At 51.8% G+C, this 18,640-nt stretch overlaps 1 protein-coding gene and 1 non-coding gene across 4 annotated transcripts; both read right to left on the bottom strand.

Annotated features, from left to right (window-relative positions):
* Positions 1-2,387: 2,387 nt before the first annotated feature.
* TRNAE-UUC (transfer RNA glutamic acid (anticodon UUC)) lies at positions 2,388-2,459 on the bottom strand. Its single transcript has one exon. It is a non-coding gene; the product is annotated as a tRNA-Glu (tRNA).
* Positions 2,460-8,473: 6,014 nt separating this feature from the next.
* On the bottom strand, positions 8,474-16,187 carry LOC102445827 (uncharacterized). 3 transcript variants are annotated; one of them, XM_075915814.1, is made up of 5 exons: positions 16,026-16,187; positions 14,236-14,436; positions 12,250-12,312; positions 10,808-10,948; positions 8,474-10,496 (listed from the first exon to the last, which is right to left on the bottom strand). In XM_075915814.1, exons 2-5 carry the CDS (start codon positions 14,420-14,422, stop codon positions 8,929-8,931), a joined length of 1,959 nt encoding a protein of 652 aa, XP_075771929.1. In that variant the 5' UTR covers positions 14,423-14,436; positions 16,026-16,187; the 3' UTR covers positions 8,474-8,928. The 3 variants fall into 3 exon arrangements, with proteins under 3 accessions (XP_075771929.1, XP_075771931.1, XP_075771930.1); XM_075915815.1 differs by lacking the exon at positions 12,250-12,312 and having other exon boundaries at positions 8,484-10,496; XM_075915816.1 differs by lacking the exons at positions 12,250-12,312; positions 14,236-14,436 and having other exon boundaries at positions 8,483-10,496.
* Between the last annotated feature and the right edge of the window lie 2,453 nt (positions 16,188-18,640).

Raw genomic sequence — 18,640 nt, 5'->3', positions numbered from 1 at the left:
AGGCAACTGGGAGTCAGTGTGAGCGTTTGTGCTGCCCAGCTCCCATCCGCAGCCCTTGAACTCACGTGAGTGGGAGGAATTGGACCGGCTGCCCCGCGCTCCGCAGAGGGAAACGTGGGCTCCCCGTGCTGAGCGGCTCCAGACAATTCTTTCCCCGCCGTGTGGCTGGGGGCTCCGGCCAGAACACGCCTGCGCCGACTGATCCCGTGTCTGGGGGTGGGAAGGGACTGTCAAGGGGGAGATGTGCAGAGCCCGTGGGGGCAGGGTGGACGAGGCTGCCTCCCTCTGCAGTGTGGGGCAGGGTCCCAGGCTGGGATCAAGTCGTGTCAATGGGGGATTTTCCATCCCTCCCCATCGCTGAGCCGTGACGTGAGGGCGTCAGTAACACAGCCAGGGAGAGTGGGGCTGGACCGGAGGGGTGGGTGAGGTTCTGGGGTCTGCAAGGTGCAGGGGGTCAGACCAGGTGCTCATGATGGTCCCTTCGGCCCTTCAAGTCTGAGCCCGGGAGACCGGCCTTTCAGCTGCTGAGGGACTCCTGAGCCCAGCTCTGACCCACAGCCCCTGCTCTGACTGCTAGGCATGACTGCTCCAGCCAGAGGTCGGGGAGGGCTTTGCCAGGGGAGGGGCTGTTGTCGTGGCAACGGAAACACCCCTGCTGTGCCTGTGGGCTGCATCCCAGTGAGGGGGCTCTGCTGGCACCGCTCTGTCCCCACAGGCCCTGGGGTGTAGCCGCCCCCTCGGCTGTCATGGGAAAAGTGTTTCAAGTCCTCCGGTTTGCAGGGAATGGCTGAGACCGACCCAAGCGTGCGCTTAGGGCCCAGAAAGCAAAGCTCATAAAAACATAATTTGTGTATTTCTCTGTAATGTATTTAGTTTAAACCAATCTCACAATTTTTTATTTGGCTCCTGCTGATGCTACCCCTGAGCTGGGTGGAGATTTTGGCATCGAGGGAGCATCTCTTTGAGGTCTCGAGTCGCTTTTGTTCTTCCAGGCTACACAGGAAGAGGCAGCTGGGACTCTCAAGTCATCAGGAGGCTGGATACATCTGGGCTGGCCCCAGTGGCCGGGAGACACAGAGTTCTGGGCCTGGCTGAGCAACAGGTTCCCTGCCGCGGGTGCTGCCGTGTGAGCCCTGCCCTGGCCCTGGGCGATCCTGGCCAGGCCCTCCCTTTGCTCCTCCACTCTCCATCCAGGCAGATCTCTGTGTTGGGGAAACCTCCCCTGAGAACCTGCCGCCTCCTCCGTGGAAGTGGTGGGAAAGGGGCTGCCGGGAACTCCTGGCCGTGGGGGCCCTCGGGGTCGTAGAGGAATCCCCTAGTGCAGCGTTTCTCCCCCTGGGGAGTGGGGTTCGAGTTCAAACCTCTCCACAGACCAGAAATGGGGACTGGCTGCACTTTGGGAGTCAAAGGTGTTGTCTGGGATCATAGAGTAGAACAGTTTCACCAAACTCCCTGAGGAGGGCACCATGGCTCAGTTGGCTTTTCCTGAACCAGCAGTTCCATGGGTGGCCAGGGGAGGCCTCTTCTGTGTCCCAGGAGGACCTAGGAAAATGTGAGCTGCCACCGCACATGAAGCCCTCGCCACTGCTGGAGCCACTCCCTGTGCTCAGCATCCGGCTGCTAGCATGTGCAGGCTGGGATGCTGTGCGGAGGCAGCCTGCACGTGCAGGATATGACGTAGTGCACTGTGAGCGGAATGGCGTGGCCCCATTCTCGCCTCCCTTCCAGCGCTGATCCAGTGGTCGAAAGGGGCTGTGGCTGCTGCTGACTGGGTAGGAGCTGGGAGGCAAGGTGCCGGCAGTGGAGAACACTGAAGCTTTTCCCGCAGTCAGAGCAACTTAAAAGTTTCTTTCCTGTGTGGGTCCTCTTATGGTTTAAAAGGCTTGTGCGGTGACTGAAGCTTTTTCCGCAGTCAGAGCAATTGAAAGGTTTCTCTCCTGTGTGGATCCTCCTATGGGTAACAAGGTGTGAGCCTCTAGTGAAGCTTTTCCCACAGTCAGAGCAATTGAAGGGTTTCTCTCCTGTGTGGATCCTCCTATGGGTAACAAGGTGTGAGCCTCTAGTGAAGCTTTTCCCACAGTCAGAGCAATAGAAGGGTTTCTCTCCTGTGTGGCTCATCCTATGACTAACAAGGTGTGAAATCTGAGTGAAGCTTTTCTCGCAGTCAGAGCAATTGAAAGGTTTCTCTCCTGTGTGGATCCTCCTATGGGTAACAAGGTATGAGCTACTACTGAAGTTTTTCCCGCAGTCAGAGCAAGTGTTGTTTTAGCAGTGAGGGAGAGGTGGGAAGGAGCCTGAAGTAACCTCTTGGGTCTCAGCTGGTGTAACATGTGGTAATGAGGTGAGAAAAATGACCAGGCAGTGGCCATGTGAAATTTCAGTCTCATTTCCCTGACTGGGAATCAAACCCAGGCCACAGCAGTGAAAGTGCTGCATCCTAACCACTAGACCATCAGGGACACCTGAAACATGCTTTTTTGCTCACCTACACCAGCCTTTCGCAGGCCATTTTCTGTCCACTTCAGGATTGCGGGCCCATTCTCCTTTGCCCAGAGAGGACAAGAACAGCCAAACAGAACATCAGAACAGCCAGACTGGGCCATGCCAGTTGTCCAACTAGCCCAGGATACTGTCTCAGGACAGCAGCCAATTTCATTGTCCCGAGGGAATCCTCAGGACAGACAGTTATTAAGTGATCCCTGCAGTCGCTCATTCCCAGCTACTGGAATACACCAGCTAGGGACACCTGCCCTGTCCATCCTGGTGAAATGCCATTGATTGACCTTTCCTGCATTAAATTATCCAGTTCTTTTTTGGACCTTCTTGTAGATTTCACCTTCACAACATTCTCTGGCAAGGAGTTCCACTGGGTGCAAAAATGCTTCCTTTTGGTTTATTTTTAACTTGGTTACTGATCAGTTTCATTCTGTCAGCCTGGTTCTTGAGTAGGAGAAAAAATAATTTATTTGCTTTCTGCACCCCTGTCGTCATTGCATAAACCTCTGTCCCATCGCCCCTTGCTTGTCCCTTTCCCCAGCTGAGAAGAAGTTCCATGAAGGCTGGTGTCCAGCAGCTGCCTGCCCCAGTGTGGCTGGCTTTTGGGGACAGCAAGTAGGAAATGGTGAGGAGCGGGACGGGGCTACTGGAGCTACTTAGCCCCCTGGCTGGCTCTGCCAGTAAAAAGGAAAACAGGGATTTCTCCCAACACTGGAGAACATGGGCATCGATCCCACTGCCTCTCACATGCGAAGCAAGCACTCTACTACTTGAGCTAATTCCCCTGCTGTATAAAGTATAGCCTTCTTGGAGGCTCTTCCCTTCTCCACAGGGATATCTGCCTTCTAGGTCAGGGAAATGAGAATTCTCAAAAAAGGCCACAAGGGCAACACTAAGGAAGGAGACTCCCTGCAGCAAAGCCATGGGGGGGTTTCTGAGATTGCCTCTGCCCTGCAGCCTGTCCCACCTGGCCATTGTCATGGACTCTCTGTGAGGTCACCGCCTCCCAAACTCCATTAGCCAATAAGATGCGGTGCTGCAAAAGCCCCTTGTGATGTCACTGACACAGGCAATCCTTAGGCTGACACTGGGGGTGGGCTTGAGTCTAGACAGTTCCCAGCAGACCCCAGTGAGGGTGGAGGGAAGGGCTGGTTCTTGGGGTTGGGGATGGGGGTTGTTCTGAAAGGCTGCAGGTGCTGTTAGACCCTTTTGTCCCTCCCTGTCTCCTACTAGTGCTGAGCGACATTCAGGATATGTCTACACTACACTGGCCTACTGGAAAAAGCTACGCAAATTTTGAAACCCAATTTGTGTAGCTTTTTCTTCTGCTTTTTTTGGAAGAGGCTTTTCCGACATTTGGCCTGTGGACACTGGGCAAGTCACACAAGGGAGGCAGCAGACAGAGCCGGACCAATGCACCAGCCTCCCAGGGCAGGTAAGGCCAAGCCACAAGCAGCTGCCTGGCCTGATTTATCTCGCTTCCCCAGGATGGCACCCAGGGGCATTCTCAGCTGATATCACTTCTCTCTGTCATGTGGGAGTTGGGCTCATCCCAGGCACAGGCTGGTCAGAAGCAGCTGTACTTACCTAGGCACCCAGGGAAGAAGCAGTAAGAGCAGACCCTGTGTTTGTACCTGGCTTTGAACAAGGGACCTTGTGCATGTTAAGCAAATGTGATAACCACTACAACACAGAAACATACTTGGGGGAGGGGGAGGGGGAGGGGGAGGGGAGAGGAGGGGGGGTGGAACTTGGCTGACTGTTCTGTTCCTGGCTCTTTCTAACACCCTGCTCTGCAGGGGCGGGGAATGCACCTTGTGAACACTCCACCTCTTGTTCTCAGGGAAGCCACTAACCCGAGCTGCCAGCTCCTCATTTCCTCACCAGTCCCTTGAGATTTGTAGCTCAAAGCTGGAGCTGCTGTGGAAGGAGGTGAAGCTACAGAAGCTGACAGGGGACAATCAGCGGGCGGAGGGTTATTTTTTCTCCTCCCAGGGCTGATGTGGCTAGAACTGAGGAGAAGAAAATCCTCTTTCCTTCTCCTCAGAAGATGGAAATTGCAGTTGGTTCTCTCTTTGGTTCTACTAAAGCTGGACTCCAGGACTAGACTTTTTCTTTCTACAACTCTGGTGAAAGCTGAGAGTGAATTGCCTGTAGATGGAGAATGTGAGTTAAAGAAGGGCCCCATTTCCATCTCTCCAGCGACAGAAGGGTCCGGGTTCAGGATTTCTTTTAGCGCAGCAGCAAGGGGAAATGGAGGAAAATCAAACCCCTTTGCAAGCTTTGTTCTCACGGCACCAAGTGTGACAGGAGGGGTGTGAGCTGGGGAGCCTCCCACCCCGCAGAAGGGGCATTTGGGTGCACCCAAGGGCAGCAAGAATTCAGGCCGAGGCCAGTGCATTGGTGTCAGCCGACGGTCAGGGCAGTGTGTGTGTGTATGTTTCCGAGAAAAGGTTTAACGTCCGTGTCTTTACTGCTAGGACCGGGGTCCCATCGCAGAGGGTGGCCAGCAGGCCAACACACGCCCCGTTATATAGGAAGAGCTTATTACACCTTAGATTTTAGCTGCTAGAACACAGGGGTTCCTTCACAGCGGGCAGCCTAGGAAAGGCTGAAAAGGTGCCCCAACGGATCTTGTCACCTGGGAGTGACACAGATCCAAACGCCCAAGCTCTCCCTGTGTCTGTCCCTTTATGACCGGCTGAAGTTCTTTTAAATTGTGCTTGGTTCTATTACAGCAACTGAAGGAGTCAGGTTAAAGCTTAAACAGTTACAGGTTTATTAAAAGACTTATAAAAACATATGATTACAATGGCTATTGCTCTCTTTCTTAACTGTTAACAAATACAGATTTTAAAAATGGTTACAAAGAAAATAAAGATAGAAAATAGAAATAATGGTACCAAGTGACAGCTTAATCTTTAAAGAGCTCTAACACTATGTATATATATACTTAAACAAAGGACCACATCCAGGTACAATTTTTACCCCTTTCTGTGCCTCTCGACTCCAGCGTGTCAGGCCAGGGCTGGTCTCTCAATTCCTAGGAAAGACGAATACGAGGTGGGCGTCCCCTCTGGAACCTCGGGAGATCAAACACCAAACCCGACCAGCAGATAGATGGTAGATTGACACTCAGAGAAAATGCGCTGCTGGACCCGTCTATATACCCCTGGGGGCCCGTATCCTCTTTCTTATCTAAGATGCCGAATTGTACTGGTCCGTTTTATGGCGCCAGTTCTTACAAGCAAGTTTCAAATTAATTTACACTTGCTAGAGAGATAACTAAATTGTGAGTACTAGACATTTTTTTACTGGGCGAGAGATTCCTCCCCCCACGGACGGCTGTGTGTTCGTATCAATATAGGTTAAGTCAAGGACACTCCTTGGCAGCCTCTTGGTCAGCAATTGGTGTATCTCTGTTTACAGCCATTCACGGTCACACAGCCTGGGCCTTCTGCTCTGCGTGCCCTGTATGCTCCAGGCAAGCAAAAATGGATGTTACAAGGGGGGTTCCTGTCTGGCTACAATTGGGGACAATGTGTGAGCCCTACTGGGGAAGGCAGCTGGGCGGGACTGTCTGGCAGCCCACGTCCCTTTCAGCCCCAGGTGCAGGAGGTAACAGAGAGGGGAGGAAAGTCCATGGCCAGAGCCTCCTCCCAGCAGTCTGACCCTGCGCAGAGTCTGTGCATGATGGAGCCTCTCCCAGCAGCGCTATGGCCTGTTCTCTGCAGAGTGCTCAGCTGTTTCACTTTTTGAAGACATGGCTCCTTTTTATACAAAAACCTTTTGTACAAAAACAGCTTGCTAATTAAGTATGCAAATGAAACAAAGCAATATTCTACTCCACACTTCATTTGCATAAGCTTTTGCAGAAGGCTGCAGCATAGATGTAGCCTTAGTCTATAAAGTGCTACCAGACCGCTTGTGGTTGTTTTTTGTTTAGCCTGTTCAGCAGCGGTGGCCAACCCATGGCTCATGAAGAAAGAAATCGCAGCTCCTGATGGAATCGGGTTGGAACCCAGAACTGCTCAGGTTAACCACGCTCACGGTTGGGATGCTCTGAGCCGCATGTGTGCTCATGGCCTATGCCATTCCGCTCACAGAGCACTGCATCATCTCCTGCACATGCAGGCTGGGCTGCACACAGATCCCAGTCTGCATCCCAGCACAGCGGGATTAAAATAATCGCGGCTTCATTTAAATTTAAATGGCTGCCCCGCTCTGCCGATCAGCTGTTTGTCGGCAGATCGGGGCAGTCTGGACGCGCCGCGCCGACAGAGAAGCCTTTCTTGATCAGCACAGGTAAACCTGGTTTCACGAGGCATATTATTATTTTAATCGCGGCTTCATTTCCCTCTGCCGATCTGGCTAATCTACATGCCTCCGTCGACGGAGGCCTGTAGTCTAGACACACCCCTAGTGACTCCAACAGGGACTCCACCAGTGGCAAGGGCTTCAGGTGTAGTAGCGGCTCTGGGATCTGGGCATAAGTTTGGGAGGGAGGGAAATTGGGTTATAGGGGGGGGAGATGCCTGGCTTTGGAGAAGGGAGGGGGGATCAGGTGTGTGCGGGGGTGCACACGGCATCCCAGGTGCACGTGGTGGCAGTGGCAAGGGCTCCGGGACCTGAGCATAAGGTTGGGGGAAAGTGGGGGGAGAAGAAGTGGGTTAGAGAAGGGAGGGGAGGTGTCCAGCTTGGGGGGGATTGGGTTAGAGCGGGGGGGGGTGCCTCACTCTGGGGAAGAGGAGGGGAATTGGGTTAGAGTGGGGGGGTACCTGGCTCTGGGGAAGGGGATTGAGTTAGAGTGGGGGGGGAGAGGAGGGAGTTGTGCCTGGCTCTGAGAAAGGGGAGGGGGACTGGATTAGAGCGGTGGGCCTGGCTCTAGGGGAAAGGAGGATTGAATTTAGAGCCATGGTCACCAGCCTGTCAATAGCGATCAACTTGTCGACTGCAGGGGCATGACCAGTTGATTGCGAGGTGTTCCAGCCCCCCCAATTCCCTCCCATGCCCAAAAAGCCCTCACTGATGCTACTGCCAGTGAAAATGGAGGTAGCACACTGGCTTCCTGTGGCGAGCAGGGAGAAGTCTCACAGCTACAAACTAGGTCCTGTGTCTCAAGAAGAGCACAGGCTGCCCTTCCCCTCCCTTAAACAGCTGGCACGCTCCCTGAAATGACGTTGCTGTCATACTACGCGGACTTTTCCCCCTGTTGCCTGCCTGTGCAGGGGGCAGAGGGGGGAAAGGAATAGGAATTCCAGGACTGCATGACAGCTCAACTTCTCAGGAAGCAGACAGCTGTTATGGGAAACAGAGGAAGTGTACGCTTCCTGAGAAGTTGGAGCTGGCATGCAGTCCTCAGACTCCTACACACACACACATCCTGCACAGGGAGGCAGCAGGAAGATCCCGGCAGAGCAACAGACCAGGCATTTCAGGACGTGCACCAGTTGTTTAAGAGAAGGGAATGGAGGGGAAGGGAAGAACATCCCCAGCTGTCTCTGTACCTTCCCCCTGGCCAGACCCCCACTGAGTACCCTGCCCCAGACCCCACCAACCCCCTGCCCCAGTACCCACCAGCATCCTGTCCCAGCCTCCTGCCACAGCACCCCCAGCACCGTGCCCCAGCAACCTGTTCCCCTGCCCCCACCAACACAGTTGGGGCCACATTAGTGAGAGTTAGGGGTTTTTTGGACGGGTGGTTGTTTTGCATCTCACTTTTGTGGCCCTGACTGATTTTTCTGTGGGTCAGTGACCCATGACTCAAAAGAGGTTCCCCGCCCCCCTCATAAATAAAGACAACACTGAAATCTTTTGTGTTTGACATATTTTATTTAAAAATGAAGCCTGGCCACCAAGCCCCCATCTGGTCACAGCATCATAATACTCCTGCAACCTCCCAGATCCCATACACTGGAATCCCTCTCATACACTGGAATCCCCCATCCTGAGCCTCTCACATCCCCAAACTCCTGCACCCCCACACCCCCAATCTTCTGCCACAACATCCCTGCACCATCCATACACCGCAAACCTGTCCCGAGCCCATTATACTCCCCGCCTCCCTTCCTTGAGCCCCACATGCACCCCAGCCCAAACTCCTGCACCCTCATCGCCACAAGCCTTCAGCTTGCGCAGAACCCCAACCCTCCACCTGACCCCAACACTCTCCAGCCTGGAACACCATCTCTGACCCAGCATCCTCTCTACTTCCTTTTGCACCCAAATTCCCTCCCAGAGCTTGCTCCTCTCACCCCTTCCCAGTGCGTTTTTTGTGATGGCATGTCACAGGACAGCATATCAGCACCTATTGTCTCCCAGTGCAAGTCTTTGGGGTCTTTTCGCTCAACAATGCCCCACCACCACCACCACCTCTATTTTGGCTTTTTGTCTCTAATGGGTTGGTCACCCCTGCTGTGCAGACTCATTCAGCTACCCCCTGAAGTGTCTGACATTTATAGGGTCTCTCTCTCTCTCTCGCTTGTGCACTTTCTGATGGCTTACAAGGTGTGACCTCCCTTTGAACCTTTTTCCACAGTCAAAGCACTTACATGGTCTCTCTGCCATGTGGGTTTTCTCATGCTTACTCAGGGCTGATTGAAAAGTGAAATCTTTTCCACACTCATTGCATTTATACGGCCTCTCTCCCGTGTGCACACCCTGATGGACAAAAAGGTATGAACTCACACTGAAGCTTTTCCCACAATGGAAGCACTTATATGGTCTCTCTCCTGTGTGGGTTCTTTCATGTCTAATGAGGTCTGATCGTACAGTGAAACCTTTCCCACACTCATGGCATTTATATGGTCTCTCCCCTGTGTGGGTTCTCTCATGTCTAATGAGAGCTGATTGTTCAGCGAAACTTTTCCCACATTCGTGGCATTTATATGGTCTCTCGCCCGTGTGGGTTCTCTCATGTCTACTGAGGGCTGATTGTATAGTGAAACCTTTCCCACACTCATGGCACTTATATGGTGACTCTCCCGTATGTGTTCTCTCATGTTTAATAAGATCTGATTGGGAAAGGAAACATTTCCCACACTCCTGGCATTTATATGGTCTCACTCTGATGTGGGTTCTCTCATGTCTATAGTGAGCTGATCGTTCAGTGAATCCTTTCCCACACTCGTGGCATTTATATGGTCTCTCTCCTGTGTGTGTTCTCTTGTGGTTAAGGAGGTACGCGTGTACAGCGAAAGCTTTCCCACACTCCTGGCATTTATACGGCCTCTCTCCCGTGTGCACTCTCTGATGGATAAAAAGGTTTGAACTGAATCGGAAACTTTTCCCACAATGGAAACACTTATATGGTCTCTCTCCTGTGTGGGTTCTCTCATGCCTACTGAGGGTTGATCGTTCAGTGAAATCTTTTCCACACTCAGGGCATTTATATGGTCTCTCCCCTGTGTGGATTCTCTGATGTACAATAAGGCTTGACTTCTGTTTGAAGCTTTTCCCACATTGCAAGCATCTATACGGTCTCTCTCCAATGTGGGTTTTCTGATGGCTACTAAGATGTGATCTGAAAGTGAAACTTTTCCCACACTCAGAGCATTTATAGGATTTCTCCCCCATGGGGGTAACCTCAGGTTCAATACATGATGACAGATCAATCAAACTTTTTCCACACTCCAGGCATTTGCAGAGTCTTTCTCCTGTGTGCCCTCGCTGGGGCAGAATAAGGCCTGACTTCTCACTTAATATTTTCTCACAATCTGAGCTTTCATCACAGCATTTCTTTCCATTGTGATTTGTCTGCTGGGCTAAAATTTCCTTGGGATCCTTGGATCCTCCTCCACATTCCATGGATTCCTCTGCTTTCCTGCTTGGATTGTTCTCCAATTGCCTTTTTGCCCTGTGTTGATTTCCCCAGGTTTCCCTCTGTTCCACACACTGGGAAACATCCCCTTCATCTCCTTCCAGAAACATTCCCTGTGATTCTATGGTGCCAGGACTGTCCTGCTGTTGATTCTCATTGTTCTCCCTCACTGTCCTCGCACCTGCAAGGGGAGAGGGAATCGAGGCAGGACTCACTGTCTGTACTGGGGAGAAAGGACCCACAGGGGAATGGCAAAGACAGAAAGCACAAAACAATAATAGTTTTGGAAAGTGAAACATTGGATTCTGCTTCCACACCCCACCCAAACATCCCCAATGGAGGAAACTCCTAACAGCTAACATGATGGTTGAGGAGCTGTGACAGGTGGTTGCCGTGATAACACCTGCAGCCCTACCTGGGAGACATGGGGTCGAAGTCAGGTCTCTCACTCACTGCTCATTTTGGGGAAACCCAGCTTCTTCCTGCACTCACCGGATAGTTTCTGGCTCAGTTTCCCTGACTCCTCAACTGCACCAGTTTGTCTCAGGAGCTCTGTTTCTTTGATAATCAAGGCCCACGGCACTTCCCCTCGTTCCAGCCAGAGAATCAGGTCAGGTTTGAGAATGGAGAATCCTGCACAGGGGAGAAATCAGGCACGGTGAAGGCACATGGAATCTGGGTAGAGTATGTGTCACAAGGAAGATTCCCTGTGCTCAAACCAAGTCTAAAGAAAACTGTGGTAACTCAGACAACTTGAGAGCAACAGACTTGTTGGGCAGAAGGAGGGTGAGGACTGTGAGAGAGTTATGTTGCATGTGATTTCTACTGTATTATGGTAACCCTCTGTGTGCCTCAGTTTCCCTGGGCACTGCAACACTATCTAGATGGGGGTGACTCACTGTGGGACAATGCCCAAGCCAGCATATTCACAACTGCCCAGGCTCACGGTAATCTGAGCCTGGGTGCGGGGTGTGACCAGACACCTTTGTGAAGCTAGAGAAAGGCTTGAGACAGGGCTGGCTGCAGCCAGGGATGAGCAATGGCAGCAGGAAGTGAATTGCCCTTACTTGTGGTCAGAGATGAGAAGCAGGGTCTTTGGCTCTAGGCCTCCTTCTCCCTAACATGGATTGTACCGACTGCTCTTGGGTCCTGTGCTAACATCCCTAGAACAGACTTGTTAAGAAGTGGGTATTTAACTTAGCGTAGTTGACAGAATTGTTATCGAGTACACTATTAGTCGATAAGGGAAGATGCACTCAGTCCCAGCTCACATTGTGTTCAAGAGCTACCCTCGCTGTAGATTAAATGTTGTAGAAGTTGGGCTGAGCTGAGTTGGGCTTACTCAGTCCTTCCTTTTGCTGGGTCCAGCAGCGCTTCTCTGTGGGGCAGTCCTAGAGACCGTAGGCAGAGATGCTTTGAAGCAGCCTCTCCTGGTGCCACCACCCACTCAGCTGCCTCTAACAGCACCGGCTCCTGCCCCTCCTCCCCTTGCTGCTTCCAAAACACAAGCCTAGACTTAAAGTGCTTTTGTGGTAAAGCGTCCATGCCAATCTAGACGTGCTTTTCCGAAAATGCTTTTAACGGAAAACTTTGCCATTAAAAGCATTTCCGGAAAATCATGCCAGTCTAGACGTAGCCTGTTAAGTACAACTGTCTTTCTAGGCTGGAAGAACATTTCGTGATCAGGGCTTTTTTGTGGAAAACAAATCTGAGCTGTCTACACTGGCCCTTTTGCCCGAATGGGAGCAGCATAGTATTTCCGCAACAAGCACTGATTTCTTACAGTAGGAAGTCAGTGCTTTTGCGGAAATTCAAGCAGCCAGTGTAGACAGCTGGCAAGTTTTTCCAGAAAAGCAGCTGATTTTCCGGAAAAGCTGGCCAGTCTAGACACAGCCAACAGTGTCTTGTTTTGTCTCTTGCTTATTTTTACTTACTCTCTAAAAATACCTTCAGGGTCACATCCTTTGTAACCTCTGCTACCTTCTGACATGGGAAGTCTGTAATACAGAAAAGTGCTGATCTAACTGAAAAATCCTGTAAACAGGAGCGGGTATAATAATATAGATCACCTGCCTATTAATATTCATCATATGGGAGTTAACATTACTGAATAAGGTCTATGGGGAAGTAGCGATAGACAAGTGAATTAACATAATAAAATGGATAAAGGAGTATAACTGGTGCCAAAACACTGCTCACTCACAACAGCATGTTGGGTGCCTAAGACGAAAGTATCTGCAATAAAGAGGTGTATTCCCAATCCACTCCTGAGTATCCTGTTTCTTCTTTAACATCTGGTATTACAAACAGGATTATAGGGGACAGTCATGCCTGATCCCATCTTGACAAATTGCTTGGGTAAGTCTGCAACAACTGTTAGGAATTTTATCATAAAGTTAACGGGAAAACAGGACCTTTTGAGTGTTCCTCTGGGGAATGTCAGGATTGGCTGGCCAATCAGGGATGGGTAGAATGCTCTCTTTCATTCACAATTTCCCAGGAGAAGAAAGTGGCTGGCTGATACAGGCTCTGTGTGAGGGCCTGGCAGGCTTGCGGGCGGAAGTTACTAATCTTAGAAGTAAAATAGAAATTATGCAGCAAATTGCTGAAGAAAAGCAGCACGCTGTTACCCATCAGTGTGTGCTGGCAGCCAGAATGACCGAGAAGTGGATGGACTTTTAATCGCCTTAAGTCAGAGAATCTGCCTCTGAAGGGTCAAGCAGGCACATTAAAGAAAAATGCCTTTCCACTTCCCTCCCCCAACAGAGGCATACAAAAATAGGGCATTTAAAAATTTCTTAAGGGCCAGGAGATGTGGAGGCTAGTTGAGAGGGCCATTCTCCTTACTAAATGGGTATTGAAATAAGCCCGTGTCCATGGAAGGGTATCATTCAGCACAAGAAATACAACTGAGGCCCAGACAAGTTGGCACACAACAGGTAAACTTTAACAACTGGCAGACAGGGGGAAGCATAGTGAGAGGAGTACAGAAAAAGAGTACAAGGCCAGGGAATTCAGATCCCTGTGAATGGAGGGAACTTGGTATGGTTATCGTGGGAGCTATTGGAAGAGTCATTTTGGGAGATAAAGCAAGCAATTTAAGGAAAAAGCAAGTGAGAAGTTAAGTCTGCAGAGCGTGGGGAGGAACTGAGCAGCTGAATATGGTGTAAATGCTATTGAGTTAAATTGTTATAGGAAAAGAATTCTTGTTGTTTTTGCAGCTATTCTGATGGAAAAATGGGCCCTTCCCAAAGAAATGTCTGTAAATAATCCAGGGAAGGAGACAATCTAAGGTGCATGCATGCGTATATATCACGTACACACACAATAACGTAGTGTAAATATGCAAGGGTTTTAGAATTTAACCCGCAATCATGATTTGTAAAATTCTGTTCTGAAAGCTTGAAATGAATTGGTTTTTAATAACGCCATTTCATTTCAAATTGTAAAACTGACAAGACACTTTCTTGCCATACACAGGTAACTAGCATTGCTTCATTTTTGGTATTTAGCATTTAATCTTAAAGGTATGAAGTTCAATATCTTTTTATTAGCCAAGTTGTGGCTGTTACATGGGACAGCCAGAACCAGGAGAATGAAAGAGATTCTGCATTTTTTTTCTTGGTAAAATAGCAAATAAGAGCCTTAGTAAAAGAATAAAAAAAACCCAGCAATGTTAGAAACACTGAGCCATAAAGTGGCTGATAACCAGACAATTATTTTGATAACAGTATATGAAAACCACTGTGAACACAAAGGAAATAGTTCTATTTTATACAAAAATGTATATGGCTAACTTTCATAACATTAAACTCTAAAAGGAGTGTGCATTTTTCTGTCATGTATGCAATGTATATTGCAGAAGGGGTAAACAAAATGTAAATAAACATGCTACTTAACATTTTATTAGGGCTCCTTACCCAGCCAGCTCACAGCCTCATAATTTTCCTGCATCACATCCCCATAGAGAGCTCTCTGGGCCAGGTCCAGCAGAGCCCATTCCTCCTCAGAGAAATACACAGCCACCTCCTTGAAGCTCACCGGCTCCACCACAGACATTTCTTGTCCCTGGCGCTGTAGGCCAGGGGCTGAGCTGAAGACAGACATGGGTGTTCTGCAGCCTGGCAGGGGGAGGAGGAAAATTTGGAGACATTTCCGAAGGGCCTGCAAGCCTTTCCACACCCCCATTCTCCCCAGACTCTATCCCTGGTGACATGCCAGATACTGCCATTTTGGGCAAAAGCTTGAGTCTAGATATTCTATAAGCAACATACACAAGTTAGAGCCCAAAAGCCATATGCATTTCTCTCAATACATGGTTTGAGTTTCAACATTCCTACACCTGCAGCAATGGGATTTGATTCTGAGCACCCAGGAGTTCTGAAAAACAAGCCCCATATTCAACTGCCTGAACATGGATGTAGGTGTCTACATTGAGGCTCCTATATTTCAAACCCCTAGTCTTCATCCATTTATTTGCAGCACAGACCTAGGTGCTCTTGTCAGGACTCAATTGGCAGAAGTTAAGTGATGTCAGGGGGACTATTCAGATGCTTAAAATTAAATGCAGCTGCTGAACATTTGCAAGATGAGATTCTAAGACTCAGAGATTCACATCATCAGGCAGGATCATTATTTCATGGATTTAATCAGACACCTAATGGTGCCCACTGATTGAACTAAAGCGATACCTGAACCTACCTAGATAAATTGGGACACTTTGACATACCCATTAAAGCAGATCCAGGCTCAGAGCCAAGCAAGGGACTAATGCAGTCCCAGGTTCAGTTCCACTTGTCAGCTTTATACATGCTCCAGCTGACGAGCATGGGATGGTCCCTATCTTCGCATTAGATCCGGGGCCATCGCACGAGAGGTGGAGCATGAGTTTACACGCTATGGGATAAGCTGCTTCAACAGATACATGGACTAAGGGGTTCTCATTGCCACAAGCTCTGCACTGAAGAGCACTGAGGCTCCTTCTAGCAGCCCCCACACGGCAATGGAGCAATATCGCTGTCAGCCAGCAGGGACTGACGCACATGAGACACCTAGGACAGGGGTGGGCAACAATTTTTGGCCCCAGGTCACTTCATACATTTCTTACAGTGGCCCCTGGCTGGCCTGGAAGGGGCGGGGCCTAATCCGGACAGGGCGGGGCCAGAGCGCCTCTGGGCTTTCCCATCCCCAGAGTACAGCTCGTCTGGAGGGGACCCCTCTTGGCCCCCCCTCCCACTAGGCACCGCGCCCCTGGCAGGGCGGGAAGAGGCTTCAAAGCGCCGCCCGCTGCTCGCAGGGAGACGCCCCCGCCCCAAGCGCTGACTGGCCGGGGGCAGGGGGGCGGGAGCAGAGGGGCCCTGGGCTCGCCCCGCCCCCAGGCCCTGATTGGATCCGGCCCGCGGAGCCCTTCCCCGCTCTAGGAAATCTCGTTCCCGGGCGGGCTCGGGGCGGCGGGCGGGCGCTGCCCGGGCAGGATGGGAGGGGTCCTGGGGCCCCGCCTAGGAGCGACCCCCAACGTCTCCAACGGCCTCCCGGTCTTACACTGCGCATGCGCACTGGGATGCCCCCGCCACGAGCCGTTGGAAACGGTTGGCAGGTGGGGTCCGTGTCACGTGATCGTGGAGCCTTCCCAGGGCAAAACCGCCCGCCGATTTATCTGCCCCGGCCTCCGCGCCCCCCCTCACACATCGGCTACCCCGCCCCGCCCCACCTCGGCTCCTCCGATGCCTCCAGCCCCGCCCCACGCTCGGCGGCGCCTCTGCCCGGAAGCGGAAGCTGCAGCGCAGCGAGTAACGGACCCAACGGTTCCCTCGGCGCGGGGCAGCGTCTACAGCGGAACCTGCGGCCTCCCCCTGCCGCGTGCGGGGATGGGCGGGGCCGGAGCAGGGGCGGGGAGTGGCGGGTGCACTGACTGGGGGGAGGGGCGTCAGGCCGCGCGTGCGCAGCGGGTCAGTGACTCCGGGCCAGAGCGGGAGCTGCCAGGCCACGCCCCCGCCCGGGGGGCGGGGCAAGAATTTGGGGAGGGCAGAGCTGGGATCGGGACACTATGGGGGGGGTGAAGAGACGCAGAGAGGGTTGCGGTGGCGGGGCGGTGACGGCGGGGGGGGGGGGGGAGGGACACTGGCAGCTCCCCCAGCCAAGGGAGCTCTGGGTCTAAGGGCTCAGCAGTCGGGAGGCAAATACCCGGGGCAGCCTCACCCCTCCCCCCCAGCAGACGGCTCCCAATTAATGTCCCCGTTAAAACCCGTCTCAGCATTCGGGGGCCGGAGGGGGCGGGGCTGAGTGGCGCCCGGGATCGGGTCTCCCCCCAGAGTCACTGCTGGGCTGGGATCGCCCCGTTCAGTTCAGATCCATTGAGTTACAGGCCGAATGCCCGTTGTAGGCTGGTTCCTGGTCACTTAAAGAGCCTGGTTCTCTGGGCCGGGTTCAGGTCTAGTGATTCCAGCTGGAAGCTGCATCTACTGAGCTGTCCTTGGTGGCTGAGAGGCAGCCTGGAGGCAGCTCAGGTATTTGAGGAGGGGTAGAGGCTGCTGCACAGGCAGAGGCGGCTGGTGTCTGTCTCAGCTCAGGGTACAGAGCCCTAGAGCTGGCTGAGCTTCCTGGGTCAGAGGCTGCTACCTCCCAACATCGTAATCTAGGAGCCCAGGCTGAGCAGCAGGTCTGTGGCAGGGAAATGTTCACTGTGGTCCCTCTGGGCCCACCCTGGGTGGGGACATTCTGGCTATATCTACACTGGCGGCTCCTTGCACAAGAACACATCCACACTGCCAAGTGCGCAATGTGCTTTTGAACAGAAGTGCCCCTAGTAGTGTTGATGCTCTCTTGTGCAAGAGTGCTCTGACGGCTATTTTAGCCATAGGGCTTTCTTGCTCAAGAAACCCCTGCCACGCATCCACACTGCCCTCTTACACAGAGTTCTTGTGCAAGAGAGCTTATACTTGTAAGAAAAGAGCTTAGCTCTTGTGCAAGAAGCTTTCTTACCATGCTTTACTGTAAAACTTACTGCGCAAGAGCAGGCAGGCAGTGTATACCCACCACTGTAGACATAGCCTCCCTGATGCCTGTTACTCACCCTTTGGGGCAGCCACAGTCTCTGCTGGCATCAGCTCCAGGTGATGGAGAGACATGGAGACAATGCTTGGGAGGGGCAGGAAAGTGACTCAGCCAAACCAGCCTCTTCCAGCCTGAGTTTGAGTTAAAGGGGAGGAGTCTCTGTGGGTCCCAGAGCTGCTGCTTCAGTGACAAAGCCAGGCTCCCATTGGAGAGCAAATGCTCATGGACACAGGATAAGCACCAGTGCTCCCAACGGAGGGGAGAGGGCGGGAGAGCAGTAGGGGCAGCAGGTGTAGGAAGAGAGGTTCCCAGCCCCGTTCATTCACTCATCCTGGGAACCAGGGGAAGGAAAGGAAAAGCCAGTTCCTGCTCCTCCCTGTCCCCATGTGACCAGGGTGGGGGGCTTCCTGTCCTCAGGGACAAGGTCAGGGAATCCCCTCAGAGGCAGGTTTGGAACTTCTGCCCTTTTCTAAGCATTTGTCTCAGCATTTATCCCAGGGCTGGTGTAAAAGACCTTAGTGGAAGGTGTCAGGTCTGTATTGTAGCACAATTGAGTGTTTTCCAGCATGGCACAGCCTAGAGCATCTGGATCTAGCCTGTTGGATTAGAGTAGAGGTGGGCAATAGTTTTTAAAGGGGGCTACTGCACAGATTTTTGAAATGGTCCCAGCGTACCCTACAAGCACACTGCCATGAGCTTTTGCACAAGAGCATCCATGGCAGGGTGGACGCTCTTGAGCAAGAAAGCCCTGTTGCCTGTCCTTACTGCTCCTTATGGAAGAGTTCTTGCACGAGGGTTTATTCCTCAAGAGAGGAATAACTTGCGCAAGAAGACTTTTTCTGATGCTTTACTTGCACAAGAATGTGTGTGCAGTGTAGATGCTCTGCAAGTTTTTTGTGTAAGAACAGCTATTCTTGCATAAAGTCTGCAGTGTAAATGTAGTCCCCAAGCCCTCAGATCATTACAACCCCTAGAGAGGCATGACAACACCCTCTGTCACCAAGGGGTGTGGAGTCATCAGGCCCTGCAACCCCATCAGCAGCCAGACAACTCTCAGATGACAGATAGAATAGAAGGTTTATTAGCTCACAGGGATGTAACACAAAAATCTCACACACACACACACACTTCTTAGCACAGGAACCAGGAGCACTCAGTACAATCCATCTCAGGTAGAAGGGGGCCCAGAGCCTTCCCCTCCGCCCATTTCTTCCTCCTAAGCCAGTGAGACTCACTTCCACCCTCCACAGCTCATCCCACAGCCTTTCCCCA

Source organism: Pelodiscus sinensis, unplaced genomic scaffold (assembly GCF_049634645.1).
Source record: "Pelodiscus sinensis isolate JC-2024 unplaced genomic scaffold, ASM4963464v1 ctg37, whole genome shotgun sequence".
NCBI classification, from domain to species: domain Eukaryota; kingdom Metazoa; phylum Chordata; order Testudines; family Trionychidae; genus Pelodiscus; species Pelodiscus sinensis.
This window is presented reverse-complemented; position numbering and strand designations above follow the sequence as displayed.

What these genes read in the sequence shown, in the direction of transcription:
- LOC102445827 (XM_075915814.1), bottom strand. Translation starts at nt 14,422, where the DNA reads ATGTCTGTCTTCAGCTCAGCCCCTGGCCTACAGCGCCAGGGACAAGAA. An exon ending in TGAGGCTGTGAGCTGGCTGG is followed by an intron (nt 12,313 to 14,235) that starts GTAAGGAGCCCT and finishes TCTGTATTACAG; the next exon opens with ACTTCCCATGTCAGAAGGTA. An exon ending in CCTGAAGGTATTTTTAGAGA is followed by an intron (nt 10,949 to 12,249) that starts GTAAGTAAAAAT and finishes TCCCCTGTGCAG; the next exon opens with GATTCTCCATTCTCAAACCT.